This window comes from Hyperoodon ampullatus (genome assembly GCF_949752795.1).
Source record: "Hyperoodon ampullatus genome assembly, chromosome: 1".
In the NCBI taxonomy this organism is placed as follows: domain Eukaryota; kingdom Metazoa; phylum Chordata; class Mammalia; order Artiodactyla; family Ziphiidae; genus Hyperoodon; species Hyperoodon ampullatus.
The window spans coordinates 214,262,162-214,286,790 of record NC_136914.1 but is presented as its reverse complement, the minus strand read 5'-3'; the positions used below and the strand labels follow the sequence as shown (position 1 = coordinate 214,286,790).

The 24,629-nt window shown below is 32.8% G+C and overlaps 1 protein-coding gene across 1 annotated transcript in view; it reads right to left on the bottom strand.

Moving 5' to 3' along the window:
• ATRNL1 (attractin like 1) overlaps positions 1-24,629 on the bottom strand; it is a gene marked incomplete at both ends in the record, with an annotated part of 692,251 nt that overhangs the window by 483,125 nt on the left and 184,497 nt on the right. The window contains one exon of the mRNA XM_079717281.1: positions 10,682-10,819. Coding sequence (XP_079573407.1) covers positions 10,682-10,819 — 138 coding nt within the window. The remainder of the gene's footprint in view (positions 1-10,681; positions 10,820-24,629) is intronic.

The following is a 24,629-nucleotide window of genomic DNA, read 5'->3' as shown; positions in this document are numbered from 1 at the left end:
CATTTATAGGTAACACATTTTGTTAAAATGGCCCCAAAATTAATAGAGTGAACTGAAATGTAGATGGTAAGCTTTGAGAAGTCAGACACCAATATTCTATTTATCTTCTCTAGAAAAACTAGAAACTGAAAGGAATTATATAAATTTCATTTTCTTCCTTATCTAAACTTCATATAACTTCTCATCAGTATTTAATGAAAAATTTATGTACAAAATATTGGATTATTGCTCAATAAGTTCTGAGTATAGAGTGAAACACCATTGGTAATTATTAAAACTAATCCTCATTTAGAACAAAATAAAACATAGACTTTGGAACCAATATTGCTTCACTTCTGCCTCTATTACTGAAAAATAAAAGAAAGAAAAATCAACCTGAGAAAAATAGTAAGCTACTTTTTACCTCTTGCTCTAAAGTGAAAATATTGGTTGAAACGTGAAACCCACCTAGCTAGAAAGTCTGAATTACATTTTCTCTTAGACTATATGAAAATGAGTAAATCATATGACACAAATATTATATTTTCTTAGTAATATTAATATAGCAATGGGCTAACTATATACCAAGCACAGTACTACTACTTATGTAATAGCGTTACAAAGATAATGTAAAAATGATTTTTAAAAAACCAACTAAGACAAAACTTTTCTCATCAAGAAGTTCACATCCTACTTAGAAAGATAAGTGAACAATGACTTACAAAAACACTGATGGCTATCACCATGGAGGTACCAACACTGCCTGAAGTTAGGAGGGGCATTACAAGTTTTCAGGCTGAAATTTCCCGAGTTGAGATTTGAAAAATGAGTAATGGAGTCCAGAGGCACAGTAGTGTCCAGGGAAGCAAAAATGGGAAAAATGGGTAAACAGTTGGGTTTATATGAAGGAGTGGTTTGATATGAGGTGAAAAGGAATACAATATTGTGAATGTCCTAGATACAGAATAAAGGATCAACTAAAAGAAAGTGAGGCTGACCTATTTAGAAACTGCTACAGTGGGCTAAGGTAAAGGTAGACACAACTAGACAATGGCAGTTCAATATTATGGCTTCAAAATGAATTAGAGCTGACCACTGATTATATCTGAGATTCAAAGATGTAAGCACATACTTGCTTTGGAGTACAAGAGTTGGTAGTTCACATTTCAATCCTGGTTCCATCACTTGCTGGCTTAACCTTTAACATGACTCTTTAGGCTTATGTCTTTGGTTTACTCCTCTATAAAATTGACATAATAGTATATACTTGACAAAATGCTTTGGAGAATATGAAAAAATTTAGGCAAAGTTCTTAGCAATGTTCCTGGCATGAATAAAATACCATTAAATATTAGTTATATATGGTTTTAATATAATGCTTGGAGTTTGGCTGACAAGGAAAATGTTAATATCTTAAATGTGGACACAGAGAAAAAGAGAAGTAAAGGTGTGGTAGAATATGAGAAACATGGTAGGATATGAAACCAGAAAAATCACTCTGGGTCACAGCGTAAAAGGCCTTGAACGTCTTGTCAAGGAGGTTTTAATTTATTTCACAGACACTTTGGAGGCAATGAAAGATTTTGGAAATGGTCATAAAAATCAATGAATGTTTTGGGGAAGAAAACTATGTCTTTATCTTCTGATAAAGGAGATAAAAGGGTGGATTACAAATGGAGAGACTGCATATACAGAGGGTAATCATTAATTCAACAAATACTTAATAAGAACCTATTCCGTTTTAGGGAATCTGTAACATCCAACAGCAGTGGAAGAGAAGAGGAATCATGGGGGCCTAAACTAATAAAGGTAATGGAATACAAAGGCAGAGATAGGTGTCAGAGACAGTGCAGAGTCAGAATCAGCTTGGGACAGAATACAGGGGTTGAAGAAAAGGAAGGAATCAAAGGTACCATTGAAATTGAGCCCAAAAAGAACTGTATTACCATTAACAAAATGCGGGTGAAGTGAGAACATTTTTTAAAGAATAAAGTTACTGAATTCAGTTTATAAACATTGATTTGAATAATAGTGGCCTGTACAGAAATGCTTAATAAGAAGTCAAAAAATAAGTTAAAATTGCTTAATAAAGTAGGCTGCACTATTCACTAAACATACAATTAAATGTTTATATACTTGCTTTAAAGCCTACAAGTATAGACTGTGATTATTATAAAATCAGTAAATTGGCCTTTAAAGAAAAAGCAAGATAAAAGGTATAAAAAATTATATGTGATTAAGGGAAATGCAAATACTTGCATTCATGTCCTAATAAATAAAAATGAACATCTGAAGAAAAGGCATTTCTTCTTAAATAATATGTTAAGGAGGATTTTAATATGTTTATGAAATATTTAAGGGAATATTTATGCTGGTGCTTTTTTACACCTGCTCTAGGCATTTCTAATATATAATTAACTACCCCACCATCACTAAGTAGTTTTTGAGATATGAAAAAGTGTGTATGCAAATTGGTATTCAGCTTGATTTTGGTTTTTAAAAAATCTTTAAATATCAGGACAAGGTAAGTACATGCTTGGAGTTTCTTAGTTAACCTCTAGTTTTCTGTAATATACTAACTAAATGTTTTATATGTTTTAGAATACAAGAAGTATGCCCCACTTTAAATTCACCCCTTACTTTTTTTCATCCTAGGCCTGTCATTTGAAGCTAATAGGAATTCCTCAACCTTTGTAGATTAGGGTAAGAGCCATTTTTATTTTTAAATTAAATTATCTTACCTTACTTATTAAAAAAAAAACAATAGTGCCAGATCCTTGTAACATAAAACCTAAAGCAATACATGATGATAAGCATCACGTCAAGTGAAATTAAAGAGAAATATTGAACACTTAGATAAAATAATGGTTTCTATCTTGCCCCAAATAGGTAAGTATTGTACTTGTAGACCTAAAACCATTGAATAGTTTTTTGTTTAATTCTGTAAGAGATATATTAGTGAACTTACTAATGAAAAGAAAACATTCAAGTGACACACTTCATGGTCAAAACTGATAAATCAGAGATGGAGATAGTCTATAACATCAAGTCTAGGAGCCTAAAAACCACTAACCCAATGCCAAAAGTCGAAGTAAAAATTTATTTTAAGTTAGGATAGGTGGAAAGTAGAACTTTGTGCAAACAAAAAGTAGGAAAGGAGATCTTGAGAAAGGTGTCAAAGTAAGCCATGCATGGCAAAGTTCCCCAGCACTTAAAAGTTCAGTGACTAATATCTCTAGCAGTTTCACGAGACTCAGCCCACAGACAGTTCTTGCAAAAGGAATCTAAGAGAAAAGAGTAGTAAACTGCATCTTCTAATAACCCACAATCAAAGGTCACTCTAAAATAGCTGACAATGTCAGGGCCAAACAGTTTTCATAAACACAGTTCTTCTTATCCTTAACATTCCTTTTTGAGAACAAAAAGGATGAAAAGAGTTTGAAAAGATGGAGTAGATAAAGAAAACAGGGTTACTGAGCAATTTGACACAGAGAAACACTTCTACAAGGAAAACAAAGTTTCAAAAAATTAGTATACAGAGAAGAGAAACTAGCTACAAATATTATAGAACCTATGCAATAAAGACTTTGTTTAATCATGCAGTTGAAACAGGCAGTTCTATATGATTTTAAAAGGCTCTCTTGTTTTCTTAAATTTACATAAAAATGTCATTCTGAAGAGAATTTTAGATCAAAGTATAACTTCATGACTATATCATATACTAAATAGCTATATGTAATTATATAATTATTCATTTAAGGGCCACTCTTTGAAATATTTAAAATCTCAGATTGGCTTTTCTCTGCCACACAGGATGATAATGGTGTACTCAGAAAATACAAACTTTCAACTTTGTTGTGTCAAAGTAATTAATAAAAACAAGATTTCCCTTTGTGACCGCCTGGAGGGGTGGGATGGGGAGGGTGGGAGGGAGGGAGAAGCATGAGGGAAGGGATGTGGGAACAGATGTATATGTATGACTGATTCACTTTGTTATAAAGCAGAAACTAATAAAAAAAAAACAACAAGATTTCCATATCAAGTGATTTTCATTTATCTGCATTTTTAGATTATTCAGGTCAATGCTTCCATTTTCAGGGAATTAAACTTCTTACATTTACTTTAAGAAATGCTCGAGTTCATTTGGTTATAAACTTTCAGCTTCTCTGAACAATCTGCAATATGTAAGAAGGGTTTAAAATGAAAAAAATCTCCCATCCTAGTAGAGAGAAAGAAGAGTTCACTTATCTTCTTTACCACCCTCAAGTCTCAGAGAATATCTGTGTCATAGCCCAGTGTGTTTATTAAAGTTTTAAATATTTCTGTAAAAGCCTGTTATGGACAGATATTAATAATATGCCAAAAAGAAAAACATAAGTTTTGCTAATAAGAAACAAAGGTAAAAACAGAACTGTTACTATGTTGAAAGAACTTTTTTTTCCTCAACCTGGAAACTAAGAGTTTCTTTATCACTATTAAAAGTAAAAAATATAGAAAGAAAATCATATACTATTTAAGAACCTAGAAAAAGAATAATAAAATGAACTAAAAGTCATAAATAAATACAAAATTACATTTTACTAAAACCAGTTATGAATGCAATGTTAAAGGAAAAGAATTTATTCATAACACCAACCAAACCCATTAGATATCTTACAATAAAGTAACTGAAAATGTAAGACCTAGATGAAGAAAACTATTACTCATACAAGACTGCAATTTTTTAAATGTCTGTATACTTCACATGGGGAGCTTTTTTCTTATAGTCCATTTTTTATGAGTAATTAAACAAAACAAATACATGTAAAGATATTAAAATATTTTTAAGATTAATAACATTATAGCTTAGTTTCTTACATTTAGAACAAGTTATAATGAAAAACATGCAGCTAATAATAATTACAGAAAATTGAAGCATGCAAATTGCCTCAACTCTCAAGGGCCTACCCAGATCCTCCCATTAAAATTAACCTCTTTGTCCCTGATTCTATCGTTCAACTTCTACGTAACACTATTACAGCACCTACACAATGTTCAGTTGACCCTTGAATAGGGAGGGGGTTAGGGACACCAACCCTCTGTGCAACAGAAAAATCCTGTATAACTTATAGTTGGCCCTCCATATATGCAGTTCCTCCATATACCAGGTTCCTCCTATACACAGTTCTGCATCTTCTATACACAAGATTCAACAAACCGTGGATACTGGTACTATAGTACTTACTATTTTAAAAGTCCGTGTATAAGTAGACCTGCGCAGTTCAAATCTGTGCTGTTCAAGTCAACCATCTATAAATTTTAATAAGTCCTAACACACTACTTTGCATATAGTAAGTAGTCAGTAATTGTGGAATTCAAGGGTAATCCTTCATCGCAAAGTAGTACAGTATATTGAGTGTTGAGCTGTTGTAGCACATTGAGCTGTTACTCTATTCAATGAAACTTTCATTTATTTTCTTTTACTAAAATTTATGTTAAATTGGAGATAACATGGCAAAAATAATACTGTCCCAAAAGTCTGATTCACACATTTATATTAACATACTTAAGCCTAATGATGTTATAAATAGTAACAATAATAATTTGCAATAATAGTTTGCATTATGGAGTTAACATTTGCTGGAAATACAAATTATTTCATATGTTTATTTAAGTCTCACAGTAAATTAAATTAGCTGCATTTTGCAGATGAGGAAAGTGAGACACTAAGAGGTTAAATAATTATCCAAGGTGACAGTGCCATTGCCAGAATATGGACCCAATCAGTATAATTCCAAAGCCCAAACTCTTAACAATGTTATATTCTTTTATAGCTACAAAGACAGATAGATAGATAGATAGAGAGAGAGATAACCAATGTCAGAGCAAGTTTGTAACAGAGCATCTTCCTGAACATTAATAAGAAATAAAATAATTTTAATAATAAAGCACTTTCAATAATTGTACTAACAGAACAGCTATAAATATAACATAGTTTAAAAACAATCTGAAGGAAGTCTACAAGTACATTTACATATTGACAACGTAGTTAAATGGCTTTAGTAGGCCAACTTTTTAAAAGAATATCTAAATCTGCAGTACATTTAAAGCCTTACCATTCAAATATAAATCTATTTCCTTATTTCCCTTAACATCACCATGGACTTTGAATTTTAATACGTGCAACTACTAATGAAAAAATGAACTTTTCTCAATAAAGTGAACTAAAAATGAAAAAATAGTAGAAAACTTTTACTTCTCATATTTTATAAATTGATTTTAGCCAGTGCCACATTAAATATAATTCACCACATGTGACATATTGTTAATTTAGTTAGATTGCTAATGTGGCCCTAAGAAATAAAAATGAATTTCATATATCATATCACTGTAGAAAAGTCACAGACAGAAAAATACTATTTTGCCAAATTTAGGAAATAAGGAAACTATAAGGAATTGTTTAAAGCTTCATAAACTACCAGGGAATGTGCAACAGTGAATAAGAAAGCTTTTATCTTTCATTCTCTTTAGTTTTCTATTGCATTGTACCTCAGCTTTCCACATGTATAATGTCAGCAACAAAAATAATATGAAATAACTGAATTAGTCTTAAACCTAGCAGAGAAGTATCATCCCCAAAGGGGAACATATTTCTAAAAGCACTATGCCTGGTGGAATGATAAAACTTACTATTTTAATTTAAAACAGTTTTTAGCTAATATACTTACTCAAACGTTCCTTTTGCCTATGTTGGCAAAAAATTAAAATAGTACTTTGGTAATCTTCATGACATTACATTTGGCAATGGATTCTTAGATATGAACCAAAAGCACAAGCAACAAAAGAAAAAAGAGATAGACTGGACTTCAAAATTTAAAACTTTGGGGCTTCCCTGGTGGCGCAGTGGTTGAGAGTCCGCCTGCCGATGCAGGGGACACGGGTTCGTGCCCCGGTCTGGGAGGATCCCACATGCCGCGGAGCGGCTTGGCCCATGAGCCATGGCCATTGAGCCTGCGTGTCCGGAGCCTGTGCTCCGCAACGGGAGAGGCCACAACAGTGAGAGGCCCACATACCGCAAAAAAAAAAAAAAAAAAAAAAAAATTTAAAACTTTGGTGCTTTGAAGGACACTGTCTAGACAGTGAAAAGACAACCTACAGAATGGGAGAATATTTGCAAATCATTTATCTGATAAGGACCTCATAACTAGAATATATGAAGAACTCTTAGAATTCAACAACAACAAAACCAAATAACTCAATTTAAAAAATGAACAAAGGACTCGAAAAGACATTACTCCGAAGATATACAAGTGGCCAATATGCACATGAAAAGACAAAAAGACTCAAACAAATATTTGTACACCCATATTCATAGCAGTATTATTTACAATAGTCAAAAGGTGGAAGCAACTCAAGCATCCATCAATGGATGCATGGATTTAAAAAATGTGGTATATACATACAACAGAATATTATTCGGCAATAAAAAGGAAGGACACATGCTACAATATGAAAGAACCTTGAAGACATTATGCTAACTGAAAAAAACCAATCATTAAGGACAAATGCTGGATAATTCCACTTATTTGAGGTGTCTACAGTAATCATATTCATAGTGAAAAAGAGTAAAATAGTGGCTGCCAGGGGCCGGTGTTGGGGAATGAAGAGTTATTATTTAATGGTTATACAGTTTTAGCTTTGCAAGATGGAAAAAGTTTTGGAGATGGATAGTAATGATGGTTGCACAACGATGTGAATGTACTTAATGAAACTGAACTACACACTTAAAAATGGTAAAATGGCTAATTTACATTATGTACATTTTACCACAATTTTTAAAATTGTTCTAAAATGGGCAAGAACTGGAATAGAAATTTCTCCAAAAAAAACCATACGATGGCCAACAACTTCATCACTAGTCATTAGGGAAATGCAAATCAAAACTACAATGAGAAATAGTTTTACACCTACTAGGATGGCTAAAAGTTTCTGAAAAAGTAAAATAACAACTGTTGGCAAGGATGTAGAGAAATTGGAATCCTCCACGTTGTTGGTGGGAATGTAAAATCGTGCAACCACCATGGAAAACAACTTGAACAATTTGGCAGTTCCTCGAAAAGTTACTAACATAAAATTGCTATATGATCCAGCAATTCCTCTCCTAGTTTATATACAAAAGAACTAAAAACTTGTATTCAAAAACAACTTGTGCAATAATGTTCATAGCAGCACTATTCAAAATAGCCAAAAGGTGGGGAAAAAGCCAATGTCTATCAATGAATAAATGTGTAAAAATATTGTGATATATCCATACAATGGAATAATATTCATCCACAAAAAGGAATGAAGTACTGATAGATGCTACAACAAGAATGAACATTAAAAACATTATGCAAAGTAAAAGAAGCCAGTCACAAAGTCAAATATTTTATGATCAAATTTACAAGAAATATCCAGAATAAGTAAATTTATAAAGAAAGAGAGCAGATTAGTGACTGCCAGGGACTGGGATGACTGCTTAATAAGTATGGCATTTTCTTTTGGAGGGAAGGAAATTTTCTGGAACTTAACAGAGGCGATGGTTGCACAATATTATGAATGTAGTAAATGCCACTGAATTGTATACCTAAAATGGTTACTGTTATGCTATGTGAATTTGACCTCAAATTTTAAAAATGCTAAAAATGGGGTTATAGTTGGAAGCAATATATAAATAACAGAAGTATATGAAGTAAATTACTTCACAAAATCCCCATGGACTATTATATAGGCATTAAAATAATTTGGAGACTGTAAATGAAATCATTTTCATAAAAGTAAATTAAAACAACAATTGTATATTAAATATATGAAAGGCTGCAAACACATATAAATTGCAATGTGGAAAAAAAAACAACCCAGGCGTGTTTTTGTCTTAAAGTTATGGAAACAAAACATTTATATATATATAACATAAATAATCTATCTGAAATACACTTTTTGTCCAATGAAATTCTTGGCTATAGAAAATTCAGTAGTAAAAAGCTTTTTGGAAAACAGGATGGCTCCAAAATCCTTACCTTTTTACTTAATAAACATAAAATAACAAAATACTATGACTCCACTAGGTAATAAGGTCTACACTCTGTGGATTCCGTTGTACACATCTCTACTGCTGCTTCTGTATACAATGAACACAGCACTAAGCTGTGGCTTTTGGCTAATAAGGGCTACTGGATCCTCCCTGTCCATATTAACACCACTTCTGCATTAATAGTTAAGAGTTAGGCCTAAGAATCAGACACTTTCTTCCTCTTATTAGCAGTATGATTTGGGTATTTTACTTAACTTCTTTGTGTATTTGGTTGTATGTAAAATGGAGATAATTGTGACTTCTCCCATACAGTTGCTGTACAGCTGAAATGAGATAATGAATATAAGCTATGAGTACAGTGCCTAGAACACAGAAAATGCAAGCGTCAAACAATTTGTGTATTACAGCCTCAATCAGGGCAGAGCTTTCCATATCACAAAATTTCAATCAGCACCAAACCTGCTATTACCAGAGCAGTTTTGTTGACTCTAAGGCACAGCTCATCATACTGTGTTTCTCAACCCTGAGTGTATATTAGAATCATTTGGGAAGACTTTGAAAAGAACCAAGAATCACCTTACGATAAACTAAGAGACTGATTTAATTATTTTAGGGATTGACCCAGACATCCGTATTTTTTAAAAGCTCTCCAGGTGGCTTTAATATGCAGGTAGTGTTACAAAGTTTTATCTAAAGGCCCAGGCCCAACTCTCTTATAAAGATTTCTCATCTTATCACAGCCAACAACTGAGGCTTTTCTGTGAGTGCTCTACAGGCTATTCCATTTAGACAAAGTAGATTAAAGATTTAAGGAACAAGGACTAATCTAGAAATGAAGAAGTATTACTGAAAAAAAAAATTTTTAAGGAAATTTTTTAAAGAAAGACCAAAGTTTCTTTTTTAAAAAGTAGGAGAAAGAAGCAGCAGGACAGAGAAGAAAATAGAGAAAAGAAGGGTTTCATGATCGAAAAATTATATAATAGTTAGCTCTTATAATGCTCTTTTAACGTGCTTCAATTCCTATTATATGTGACTCTATTACATATGATCACATTTGATATTTACAATAATCCAAAGAAATATTATCATCTTCCTTCTACATATGAGAAAAATGAAGCACTGAGATGCTAAGTGAATTAACTGAAGCCATACATTTAAACAGTGGCAGAGCGGGAATTTCAGCCAAGGACTGATTCTAAACTCATTCTCTTAAACCTTGTTATACTATCACCCTGTCAAAAAAAAAAAAAAAACTTAAGTGATGTAAGGCATACACAAAGCCTTTATTTCTGATTCCTAGTAAAATGTAAAATGATAACTTACTATTATTAAAAAACAAATTATCAGCAGTGATTATTTTAGAATAGTAAGATTACAGGTAATTTTTAACTTTAATTTATCTGCATTTGGTAAATTTCCTATAGTAATCATGTATTCATTTTGAAATAAGAAAAAGTAAGATTTTCTTAAAGCTAGTATATCACAGAATTCTTATAGTTCATAGTCCCTAATATATATTACCTTCCAAAAATATTGAGACTTAATGGAAAAAAACTCCTTTAATAAAATATATTTTCCACAAGAGGCATATCTTTCTTAATTTTCTTTTCTGTAGTAAAAATACACTGAAGTGAAAGAAAAAATAATTACCTGTACACTGTCCTCCGTTGGTTGGATCTCCATAATAACCTGGCATGCAGTCTTGACACTGCTTTCCTGTGGTAAGATTTTTACACTGTTCGCATACGTTATTATTGATGCAAGTGCTATGTCCATTACACTGGCAAGCTAAGGAAAATAGTAAAAAAAAAATTTTTTTTAATATCTACATAACAGTATCAAGTATATCTGCCATCAAGACAAAGAATTTATTTTACAAATCTGAATGGTAGCAGAGTCCAACGGGCATTTCCCAAGTTTTTTTTTAATGTGTGTCTCAAAATACTAATATTGGACATTATATACAATAAATTCTGTGTTGAAATTTTGCCTATGATCTGTAAAATGTAGGGGTTAGAAATTTAAGTGAAACATAAAAGTTATAGCTAAGGAGGAAATATCTTTTAACATATTCCTTAAAGATTCATGTGACAATTATGTCTATTAACAGGAATAAATAAAAGAGCTTTGACAAAGAATGTTAAAATGCATCTTAATTATATTTACATATAATAAAAAAGGATCAATAAATATAGAAAATTATGTGGTAATAAGTCCTTACTTCAAGAAAATACATTAGTTTAAAATTAGCAAACATAGCACTTTTAAATTACTTTGTATAAATGTATATCTTCTTTGGGCAAGAAAAGCTTCGAGGCTTAATTAAAATTCTATTTGAATGTGAACTAAACAGAAACAGATTTAAAGCATAAGATTTTTTTATGTCTTCTTAATATGAGGTCTAATATGTTTTCATATTAATATTACAATAGAATTTTAAAACTTCAGATGAGAGATAAAGTTCCTATATGAAAGCTCATGTTTAGTGTCTATTGGGGGCATAATACTGACTTAGTTTGGTAACATCTTGTCAAAACATCATAATCATTGTCACTTTCATAATCATTTTCATCATTATTATAACTAAGACAGCATTTAATTGAGCTCTCTCTTGCTCAAGCCAAGAAAGCTAATGTTTAGTCGATTGCAGTTGTTTGTGGCTGTCATCTATATTCTGCTTGGTCAGTTTACATTTTGTATCAGTTTTTAAAATATTGTAAATACTACCTCATGGCTAGATAGTGATCCAAGTGGCATACATGAATTATATAATTTAAGCCTCACAACAATTTTGTGTGGAAGGTACTATTTTTAGGGTTCTTTCTAAGATCAGGAGGCCTGGATTAAGCAACTACCCAAAGTCACACATTTAAAGAATGGCAGAAACAAATGCACAATAAGGATGTATGAATCAAAGACCAGACATTAAATCTCATACCTACTGTACGTACAAAATTTGAAAGTAAGAGGGAAATCCCAAGAGACTAGCATAAGGTCATCAACATGAGTTAACATCAAAGAGTAAAGAAAAAAAAAAGTATAAAACAAATACCTATATCTTACAGATATTTTCAGAGGCATAACTCTATTGCAACATAGTATAGAAATGACATGCAGTCATCATGGAAAAATATTGAGTAATCTTCCTCTTTATGAAACTGAGAAAATTACAATATAGTTTTCAAATTTTATATTACATTATGAAACAGCTAGGAGAAAATTTAATAACAAGAAAACTATTCATAATAAATTGAGTGAAATAAGGATTCAAACAATATATTTAGAATGAACACAATTTTGTTTTTAAATGTATTAATATGCCCATGGAAAAGTTAATGATGGTTATCTTAGTTTAGTAAGATTTTTCTGCATCATCAGTTTTCTACAATAAATTCATATTACTTTTATAATAAGGAAAAATAATAACTTTAATTTTTTAACATTGTGCTTAAAATTTTAAGTTACTTTTTCATAGAAAATTTTATGTAAAACCACTAAGGTTAATTCACTCAGGTAAAAACAAAATTTATTGAGTGCTCACTACATGTAAAGCATTATCTGAAAAAGTCAAAATAAGAGATGGGTTACTATAAACATTTTTATGAAACCCTGGCTACATTTTTTCATCAGAAAAACAAATGTCTTAACTTCTGAATAAAATGACTAAATTTACCAATCTCATCTAATATCCTCCTCATAGATTACCACTGTAATAATAGAAAAACTTGCCAGAAACAACAAGAATTGGGGTATGATGACAACTACGTAAGTAAAACTAGAAAGTAGTAACCTACTATACCTCTGGGAATTAAAAGAGAACTCCTGGCATAATGCCTCTCAACAGTAACTTTCCTGAAAGCGACAAGTTCTGAAGGCAGTTCTGGGCCATAGTGCAACCAAGAAGCATATCAGCTGCTAGAATGAGATACAGCAAAGTCTAATGTTCCAAGTAATGAATATACCATACAGAAAGCTGGTATAATTTAGACCTAACTGCTGGCAAAATTTCCAGCAAAAAAAGGATAGTCATCGTTGCAGCTTATAACTAGTATGGCAGCAATGGCAAAGGGTAAGGCATGTTATAGAAAGCAGGACCCAGATGTAATAATGGCTGTATCAAACACAGGAAAAGGATATACTATAAAGCCTATGATGATGTTTTATTATCCACTGCCATTAGGGGGTTGGATCAACAGGTAATGTAAGCTTGTATCTAATACTTCTTCCAGGATACACTGTTACTTGAAAGGTTCTAATAACAACCTGGTTCTGGAACATGAATGAAACTAAAGAGAAGTCATCCATACTGTTTTTTGTTTAAATTTTAAAACCAGCCCAGATGGCTTCTCATCTATGTACACACAAACAGAAAAGAATGAAAATAAAACATAATGAAAAACACAGTACTTGATATGCAAATAAAGTACATCGTTTTGAAAAATATGTGCTCTCTAAAACAGATGTAAAACATTGAAAAGTATCTACTTGGCATTCTCAACAAAATTCAAAACAAAATATACACAGAAAATCAAGGCTAAAATTTACCCAAAACTTTTTTTCAAAACATAGCCCTTTAGAAGAAAAGGGAATTATCATTGCTAAAAATAAAACAGGGATTCAAAACAAGAATGTGAAAGAGAAGTGTGAGCTAGTGACAGAACTTTACTATACATGGGGATAGACTAGCAACAGCTAGTAGGTATGGGTTTCAAAACCCAGCAGGGCCAGGAGATATGATCTCTGGCATACTCAAATTAGAAAGCTAAACTGAACCATATTTAAAATGCTTAAAGTCTTCAATTGTAGCCCATATCTGTGAAAAAAGTACTAAAATATATCACAAGCCCAAAGAAGCAGAAAGGAACCTTAACATGGGTAAGAATGTATGAAAGACAAAAGTCACTTGTGAGAACTTAAAGCCTATACTGATCATATGGGTTGGGTTGAAATTCACACTTTCCATATGGTAGAGAAACCCCAACATCAAACAATAGTGTTAAAACCTGTTCTGTAAACAAGAAAAGCCTCATGCAAAAGTAGACATAAATGGACCCTTGAAATACTTCTTCAACTCAGGTCACACAGAACAGAAACTGGAAAAACTTGATTCTGTAAACTGCAACATAGTAAGTATTTTAGGCTTGGCAGACCATAAAATCTCTTCACAACTACCACTGCTGCCACTGCAGTACAAAAGTAACCATACACAATACACAAACTATTGATAATAGCTATAATCCAATAAAACTTTATTTACAAAAATAGGCAGTCAACCAGGTTTGGCTATCACACCTTCATTTGCAAGCCTTTGATACAGAAATAAAAGACAATGAAAACAACAACAACAACAACAACACTTACTGAATTAAACCTCAAAATGAAAAATCAAAAAGCATCATAAAGAAGAGTCAGGCAAAAGAGAGATAATAAAAATGAGAATTGACAACCCAAAAATTGGAGTAAAAGGACAATTAGAAAACAATTAAAATATTCAAAATAATTAAAGGCAGAAAAAATGAGAAAATTATGCTTAAAGAACTAAAGTTACATATGATGACAATGTCACAACAAAAAGAGAGTATTAATAAAAAAACAGAAATTATAAAAAAACAACGAATGGAAATTATAAAGTAGAACAGTAAAATAACTGAAATGAGGGACTTCCCTGGCGGTTCAGTGGTTAAGACTCCGCACTTCCACTACAGGGTGCACGGATTCGATCCCTGGTCGAGGAACTAAGATCCCGCGCGCTGCACAGTGCAGCCAAAAAAAGCGGGGGGGTGGGGGGTGGAGGGGTGTGCATAAAATTCTATACATACTAACAGAAATAAAATAAAAGTATTTTTAAAAACTGAAATGAAAAATACACTAGAGATTCAACAGTAAATTTGAACTGGCAGAAGAATTAGCAAATTTGAAGAAAGATCAGTAGAGACCATGGAAGCTGCAGTACAAACAGACAACAGAATGAAGAAAAATAAACAGAGCCTCAGCTAAATGCAGGACACCATTAAGTGCACCAACCTATGTGTAATGGGAGTGTTGGAAAGATAGGAGAGAGAGAAAGAAGCCTAAAATTTATTTGAAGAAATAATTCCTGAAAAATCCCCAAATTTGATAAAAATGTTAATCTACACATCCAAGAAGCTTAACAAAATTTAAGTACAATAAACATGAAGAGATCGATAAATACATTATAATAAAAGCGATAAAAGCCAAAAACAAGTAGAAAATCTTGAAAGCAGCAAGAGAAAATATGACTCCTCACCTAAAAATATCCCAATAAGATTAATAACTGGCTTTTAATCAGGAAAAATGGGGGTCAGTAGCCAGTGGGATAATATATTCAAAGTCCTAAAAATAAAACTGTCAACCAAAAATTTTCTATCCATTGAGACTGCTCTTCAAAAATTAAAGTGAAACATTCACAGATAAACAAAAATTGAGAGAATTCACTGTCAGCAGATATGCCTTACAAGAAATACTAAAGGAAGCTCTTCAAGAAGAAAGCATGTGACACCAGATAGTAATTTAACTCCACAAAATAAAACAAAGAGCAACAATAACAGAACTGTCATTATAAAAGACAGTAAATATATATGTTTTGTCTCCTTTCTTCTTTTACATGATTTTTAAAGATTGTATTTTAAATGATATAAATAATGGTATTGTTGGGCCTATAAAACATAAAACATAATGCATTCCCCAATAACACCACAGAGGAAGTGTATCAGAGAAAATCTATATTGGGCCAAGTATATGACATGGTATTACTAGATGGTAAACAAAGATCCACAGGAACAAACAAAGAAAACCAAAAATGGTTAATACAAAGATTAATATAACAAAAGCTATAAGTACATACGCATCCTCCTTTTTTTCCTCAGATTCTTTAAAAGACATAAAACTATATAAATAATAACTATAAAAATGGACTGTTAGATTTGCAACATATACAGATGTAATACATATAACAATACCACAAAAAGGGAAGAAAGAGATGATCTATATGAGTAACATTATTTCATCTCACTGGAATTAAGTTAGTATAAATCTGAAGCATATTTTAATAAGATAAGCTATATATGGTAAACCCTGGAGTAACCACTAAGAAAATAACTCATGGACTTCCCTGGTGGCACAGTGGTTAAGAATCCGCCTGCCAATGCAGGGGACACGGGTTTGAGCCCTGGTCCAGGAAGATCCCACATGCCACGGAGCAACTAAGCCCGTGCACCACAACTACTGAGCCTGTGCTCTACAGCCCGTGAGCCACAACTACTGAGTCCGAGTGCCACAACTACTGAAGCCTGCACACCTAGAGCCCATGCTGTACAACAAGAGAAGCCACCATAATGAGAAGCCCGCACACCACAACGAAGAGTAGCCCCCGCTCACCGCAACTAGAGAAAGCCCACACACAGCAATGAAGACCCAACGCAGCCAAAAAATAAATAAATTTATTTTAAAAAAGAAAGAAAATAACTCATAAAATATAATAAAAAAATCATTAAAAATTAAAATGTTATAATAGAAAATATTCACTTACTGCAAAAAAATAAACAAATGAAGAGTGGAAGAACAGAAAATTCATGATATACAGGGGAAAAAATAAAATAACACACATAAATCCAACTGCATCAAAAATAACATTAAATGTGAATAGATCAAATGATTTAATCAAAAGGCAGAAAAGCCAGACCAGATAAAAGACAAAGATCTAACTATGTACCCTTCATAGGAGACACACCTAAATACACAAAGAGATTGAAAATGAATGGATGAAAAAAGATATAGCATACAAACAGCAACCACAAGAAAGATGGAATGGCTATAGAAATATCAGATAGACTTTTAAAATGTTACTGAAAATGAAGAGGGACATTTTGTAATGATAAAAAGGACAATCCATCAATAAGATATAAAAATTGTTAACACACATGCATCTAACAGAGAGCCTCAAACTACATGAAGCAAACACTGACAGAAATTAACACAGAAATAAAGAATTCAACAAGAATAGTTGGAGATGTCAATACCTCACTTTCAATAATGAATCAAACAACTAGACAGATGATTTGCAAGGGATTAGAAGACTTGGACAACACTATAAACCAACTGGACCAAACAGACATAAACAGGAAAATCCACATAACAGCAGCAGAATATACATTCTTCTTAAGTGCACATAAAAAACTCTTCAGGATAGACAATATACTAGGTCATAAAACAAACCTCAATAAATTTAAAAGGACTGAAGTCATATAAAGTATATTCTCTAACCACAACTGAATAAAATTAGAAATCAATAACAGAAAATTTGGGAAAATCACAAATTGTGGAAATTAAGCAACACATTCCTAAATAACCAATGGATCAAAAAACAAATCATAGGAAAATTAAAAATTACTTTCAGGTATATTAAAATAAAGCATAATATACCAAAACTTACAGGATGCAGCAAAACACTGCTCAGAAAAAAAAATTATGGCTGTAAAAGCCTACATTAAAAAAGAGAAAAACGGGCTTCCCTGGTGGCGAAGTGGTTGAGAGTCCGCCTGCCGATGCAGGGGACACGGGTTCATGCCCCATTCTGGGAAGATCCCACGTGCCGCGGAGCGGCTGGGCCCGTGAGCCCTGGCCGCTGAGGCTGTGCGTCCGGAGCCTGTGCTCCGCAATGGGAGAGGCCACAACAGTGAGAGGCCCGCATAACACAAAAAAAAAAAAAAAAAAAAAAGAGAAGAGGTCTCATATCAACCAACTTTGCACCTTAATAAAGTAAAATATCAATAGAAAACTAAACTCAAAGCAAGCAGAAGAAAGGAAATAATAAAGATTAGAGTGAAAATAAATAAAATGCAGAGTAGGAAAACAATAAAGAAAATCAATAAAGCCAAATACAAACTGTTCTTTGTAATGTGCAACAAAATCAACAAAGCTTTAGCTAGGCTAACAAAGAAATATATGAAGACACAAATTATTAAAATCAGGAATGAAACATGAGACATACGACTGACAAAGACTGGGGAAAAGGACTATAGGGAAATACTATGAACAACTGTATGCCAATAAATTAGATAACCTAGATGATAGGGGAGATTCTTAGAAAGATACTAACTACCAAGACTTACTAGAGGAGAAACAGAAAATAGGCACAGGCTATAACAATAAAAAGATTGAGTTAGTAATCAACAAAGTGCCAGAAAAGTATAGCCCAAGATCAATTGGCTTAATTCATGAATTCTACCAAACAGTTAAGGAGAATTAACAATTATTCACAAATATTTCCAAAACACAGAAGCAAACGGAAGACTTCCTAACTCATTCTATGAGGCCAGTATTAACCTAATACAAAGACAAGACAAACTTATCACAAGAAAAGATGATGCCAGACTAATACCTCTTATGATTATAGCTGCAAAACTTCTCAACAAAATACTAGCAAACTGAATCCACTAGAATATAAAAGGATTATACACCATGACTAAGTTGCATTTACCCCAGGAATGCAAGATTATTTAAATATATGAAAATCAATCAATACAACATACTATTAGAGAAATAAAGTGGGGTGGGGGTGGATCACAAGATCATCTCAATAGATGGAAAATACTCAACGAACTAGGAATAGAAGGGAATTGTCTTAACCTGATAAAGGGCATGTATAAAAACTTCATAGCTAACATCATATTTAATGGTAAAAGACTGAAAGTTTTCTTTTTTTTTTTTTTTTTTTTTTTTTTGCTGTACGCGGGCCTCTCACTGTTGTGGCCTCTCCCGTTGCGGAGCGTAGGCTCCGGATGCGCAGGCTCAGCGGCCATGGCTCACGGGCCCAGGCGCTCTGTGCCATGTGGGATCTTCCCAGACTGGGGCACGAACCCGTGTCCCCTGCATCGGCAGGCAGATTCTCAACCACTGCGCCACCAGGGAAGCCCTGAAAGTTTTCTTTTTAAGGTCAGGAACAAGACAAAACTGTCCTCACTTGTCACTTCTATTCAGTATTGTACTGGAGGTTCTGGACAGGGCAATTAAGCAAGAAAAAGAAATGAAAGGCAACCAGACTGAAAAAGAAGAAAACTAACTTTACTTTCAGATGACATAATCTTCCATACAGAAAACTAAGAAATCCAAAAAAATTATTTAGTCTAATAATTGTCTGCAACAATGCTACAGATCAATTGTAGAAAAATCTGTTTTATTGTATTTTTATACACTTACAAACTGAAAAGTTTGAAAGTGAAATTAAGAAAAAAAAACCAAATACAATAGAACCAGAAAGAATAAAACATTTAACAATACATTTAACCAAAGAAATGCAAGATTTGTACATTGAAAACTACAAAACGTTGTTAAAAGGAATTAATGAAAAGGCATCTGTATTCATGGATTGGAAGACTTAATATTAAGATAGCAATTCATCCCAACTGATCTGCAAATTCAATGCAATCAAATTCCAAAAGACTTTTTTTTATAGGAATAGACAAGCAGATCCTAAAATTCATGTTTAGAAACAGAGGGCTCAGATTAGGCAACACAATCTTGATAAAGAAAAACAGAGTTGGAGTACTGACAATTCCCAATTTCAAAACCTACTTCAAAGTTACAGTAATAAAACCATGTGCCATTGTCATAAGGACAGACATATAGACCATGGAATAGAATTAGGTCTAGAAATAATACCATACATCTATGATCAATTGATATTCAACAAGGGTGTCAAGAAGTTTAACTGGGGAAATAGTCTTTTCAACAAATGGTGCCGGGATAGCTTGATATTCACATGCAGAAGGATAAATCTGGACCCATACTTCAAACCATATATAAAAATTAACTAAAAAAGGATCAAAAACCTAAAGGTAAGAGCTAAAATTACAAAAATGTTAGAAGAATATATAGACGTAAGTCCTCATGACTTCGGATTAGGCGACAGTTTCTTATATATGACACCTAAAGCTTAAGCAACTAACAAAAAAAAAGATACACTGGACATTATCAAAAAAAGTGCTGTGCCTCAAATGACACCGTCAAGAAAGTGAAGAGACAACCCACAGAACAGTGGAAAATATTTGAGAATCATATGTCTGATAAGGGTCTCATACCCAGAACACATAAATAACTCTTACAATTCTACCATTTTAAAACAAACCCCTCAATTTAAAAGTGGGCAAATGATTTGAATAGACATTTTCCATAGAAAGTATATGAGTAGCTAATAAGCACATGAAAAGAACACCGTAAGTCATAAGGGAAATGCAAAACAAAACCACAAAGAGCTACCACTTCACATCAACTAGGAGGATAATAAAGAAAATGATGTATTAACCCATATTGGTGAGGAGAGTAATTAGAATACACTGCTGGTAGAAATGTAAAATAGTACAGTAGCTCTGGAAAAAGTCTAGCAATTCCTTAGGTTAAATATACATTTATCATTTGACTAAAAAATAAACTCCTAGATACATACCAAAGAGAAATTATTCATAACAGCAAAAGAGTGGAAATAAGCTGAAGATCCATCAACTGATGAGTATGAATATGTGGTATGCAATTTAATATTATTCAGCCATAAAAAGAAGTAAAGGACTGACATATGCTACAATATGGATGAACCTTAAAAACGTATGCTAAGTGAAAGAAGTCAGACACTAAAAGACACATTATATGACTGCATTTAAATGAAATGTCCAGAATAGACAAATACACAGAGAAAGAAAGTAGATTAGTGGTTTTCAGGTGTTAGAGGGAAGGATGAACAGGTAGTGACTGTTAAAGGGTATGGAATTTTGTCTTGGGGTAATTAAAGTGTTCTGGAATTATACGATGGTAATAGTTGCACACCTACTGACTATACTAGAAACCACTGAATTGTACACTTTAAAATGAAGGATTTTATGTCATATGAGTTATACGTCAATAAACAAACAAAGTAGTTAGAACTAATTAGATGAGCTGAAAAATAATTTACACAAATTCTTCACATCTCTGCATGTACAAAATTCATAATATTACTTTATCCTTGCTCTCATCAAAAAAGTACAATTTTTTCCCACCATTTGAACATGCATTGGCATGAAGATTTTTTCAGAACAGTGGAATTCAGAAGTAATGGTATGGAAATTTTGAGCTTAGGCCTCAAGAGGCATATATACTCTGCTCTCTCCTTCTTGGAATTCTATTCTAAACATATATGTATAGCATCCCAGTCTACACCACCAGAGGATGATAGGCCAAATACAGCAGAGAACAATCATTTGCAGCCTGAGGACCCCTAGATCAAGCAATCAGCTCAAACCACCAGATGTGTGAGTAAAGAATTGTGAGATCATCCAAAACCAGTCAAGCTGCCAGATAAATGGAGCCACAAGAGAAAAATCAGGATAGACTGGTAGAAGAACTGCCTAGCAGAATTCAGCGAAATAGATGATGCAGAATCATGTGTAAAACTGTTTTAATACAGTGAACCTCGTGTGCTATGTTAAATAACAATAACTAATTAAAAATAGGTTTAAGAGAAAACTGGAAACATCTAAAGAAAGAATTAGTGAATCAAAATATAGATCAGAGGAGGTGCAAGGATATAAAATACAGACAAGACAATAAGAAAACTTAGGAACATGGTAAAAAAGTCTAACATAAGTGAATCAAACTTTTAGAAATACAGACTAGAGTGACACAATGGGACAGATGCAATATTTGAAGAGATAATGGCAGAAAACTTTACAAACATGATGAAAAACACATGTCACAATTAAAAAAAGAAAGATGATACTTAGGTACATCACACTAAAATTGCTAACATCCAAAAACTAAGAAAAATATATATTTTAAAAGGTCAGAGGGAAGAAAAAGACATATTACTTTCAAAGGAGAAACAAAACTGACAGAGGAATTCTTAAGAGAAAGTAGAAGCCAGAAGAAAAGGAAATTACATCTTCAAATTATTGAAAAAAATATATCTGTCAACTTAGAATGCTATTACCAGTAAAAATATCCTTCAAATATGAAGATACACACATACACAATAAAAACTTTTTCAGATGTATAAAAGCTAATTTATAGCCCAATTGAGAAACACACTACTTTAAAATGTTACATAAAGTTCATCAAGCTAAAGAAATGTTATAGCAAAAGGAAATTCAGATCAATAGGGAAAAATGAAGATCACAGAAAATGGTCAATACATGGGTAAATAGAAAGTTTTTTTTATTATTATGATTTCTTTATAAGAAAATTGTCTTTTTAAAGTAAAAAAAAAATGTGATGTGTGGTTAATAACATATATAGAAGTAAAATATATGGCAGTAATCACACAAAGGACAGGAAAAGAGCAAATGGAATTACACTTTTGTAATATTCTTACCTTATACATGAAGTAGTATAATATTGATTCAAGGTAGACTGTGATAAGATAAAGATGACTATTACAATCACTACAGCAGTCACTAAAAAAAACACAAAAGAGGTATAGCTAAAAATCCAATAAAAGTGATAAAAGTGGACTTTAAAAACACTCAATTAATCTAAAAAAAGGCAAAAGGAGGAACAAACAACAGAGAAAAAATAAAGGAAATTTTTAAATTGATACCATGATGGTAGGACTAAATTCAATATTACCAATATTATATTAAATCTAAATTGACTAAACAATTTGATAAAAGACAGAGATTATCAGAATAGATTTTAAAAACACATCAACAACAACAATAAAAAAAAAAGACATTTATGCTGCTTATAAGAGATTCACTGTAAATAAAAACACATAGAAGATTTCCACTTCTGCCCATGAAGGTTTAACTGCTGTGAGAACTGACCTCTAGTGTAAACATAAGAAAACTGAACAAAATATATGAAACAACTACTTTCAAGTATAACAGGCAGCTCAGGATTGGCATCCCTGAGAAAAAGAAGACAAAATATGACTGCCCTGGCTTGCTATCTGGAGGCAGATTTGAGGATGCAGCCCAGGGAGGAAAACCCAAACCCTCGTTTAGTTGAGGAACCAAAGAGCAAAGTTCAGGGAGGCCATGGTGGTTAGACTTTGTGAGGCAAAATACTAGAGAAGAGAGAGTTGCACACAGCAATCTATAGACAGGTCCCCTTGAATCTTTGGTTAAATAATGAATTGAACACAGTGTGAAACTCTATGAAGCTGGAGAAAGAACCATCAGAAAAAAGTAAGTAAAACAATGTCAGGAACTCACGTAGGACTAGGAATAGCTTATACTCCCAAGAGTCAAAGTGGAGAGACCTTTTAATACAAAGAGCATTGTATGGAGAACACAGAAAGGCACTGTCTTAGTAGTGGAAGTAAATTAGCACTGAACTTAGGGCTGCTATGTACAGGCCATGAAATATATTAAAAACAATTTTTGAAGTAACACAACTGAATGCCAGAATAAAGTCCAACACACTTAAAGAAATAGAACAAAATTGAATAAGCTAGAAAAAAATCACAATGTCCAGGATAATACCACCAAAAATAACCAACCTGGAAATTTTGATCCATAATCAGTTAAAAATATATATATATATATACACACACGCGCGCCAATAGAAACAGGGAAAGAAATGCATACCAATTGGGATGAGTAGAGAAGGATTTTTAAAACAGCTATTAAAAGTATGCCCCATATACTCGAGAATACAGAGTAAAATATCAACATAAGAAGAAGAGAAATGGAAAATATAAAAATGACTAAAATTCAATTCCTAAGATGAAAAAATATATACAAAATTTAAAATAAATTTAATAAGGAAAAAATTGTCTTTTCAACAAATGGTGCTTATAGCCATGAACAAAAGAATTAAGCTGGATCCCTATCTCACACCACACACAAAAATTAACTCAAAACAGATCAAAGACCTAAATGTAAGAGCTAAAACTACTAAAGCCTGAAGAGAAAACATAGGTGAAAACCTTTGGGATCTTTTATTATACATGATTTCACAGGCATGAAACCAACAGCACAAGAAAGAATAGAAAAAATAGATAAAACATGAAAATTTAAAACTTTGGTGGGGACATCCCTGATGGCACAGTGGTTAAGAATCCACCTGCCAATGCAGGGGACACAGGTTCAATCCCTGGTCCAGGAAAATCCCACATGCCGCAGAGCAACTAAGCCCATGCGCCACAACTAGTGAGCCTGCGCTCTAGAGTCTGCGAGCCACAACTACTGAGCCCGCGTGCCACAACTACTGAAGCCCGCGCGCCTAGAGCCCATGCTCCTGAACAAGAGAAGCCACTGCAATGAGAAGCCCGCGTACCGCAAGGAAGAGTAGCTCCCACTCGCCACAACTAGAGAAAGCCCTCGCGCAGCAATGAAAACCCAACACAGCCAAAAATAAATAAATAAATTTATTAAAAAAAAAAAACTTTTGTGCTTCAAAGGACACTATCAAGAAAGTGAAAGACAACCCATAGAATGGGTGAAAATAATTGCAAATAAATCTTTAGTAAGGGACATATTCAGAATATATAAAGAACACTCACAGTTCAATAATAAAAAGACAAATACCCCAAATAAACAATGTGCAAAGAATCCGATAGACATTTCTCAAAAGAAGAAATACTAATAGCTAATAAACACATGAAAAG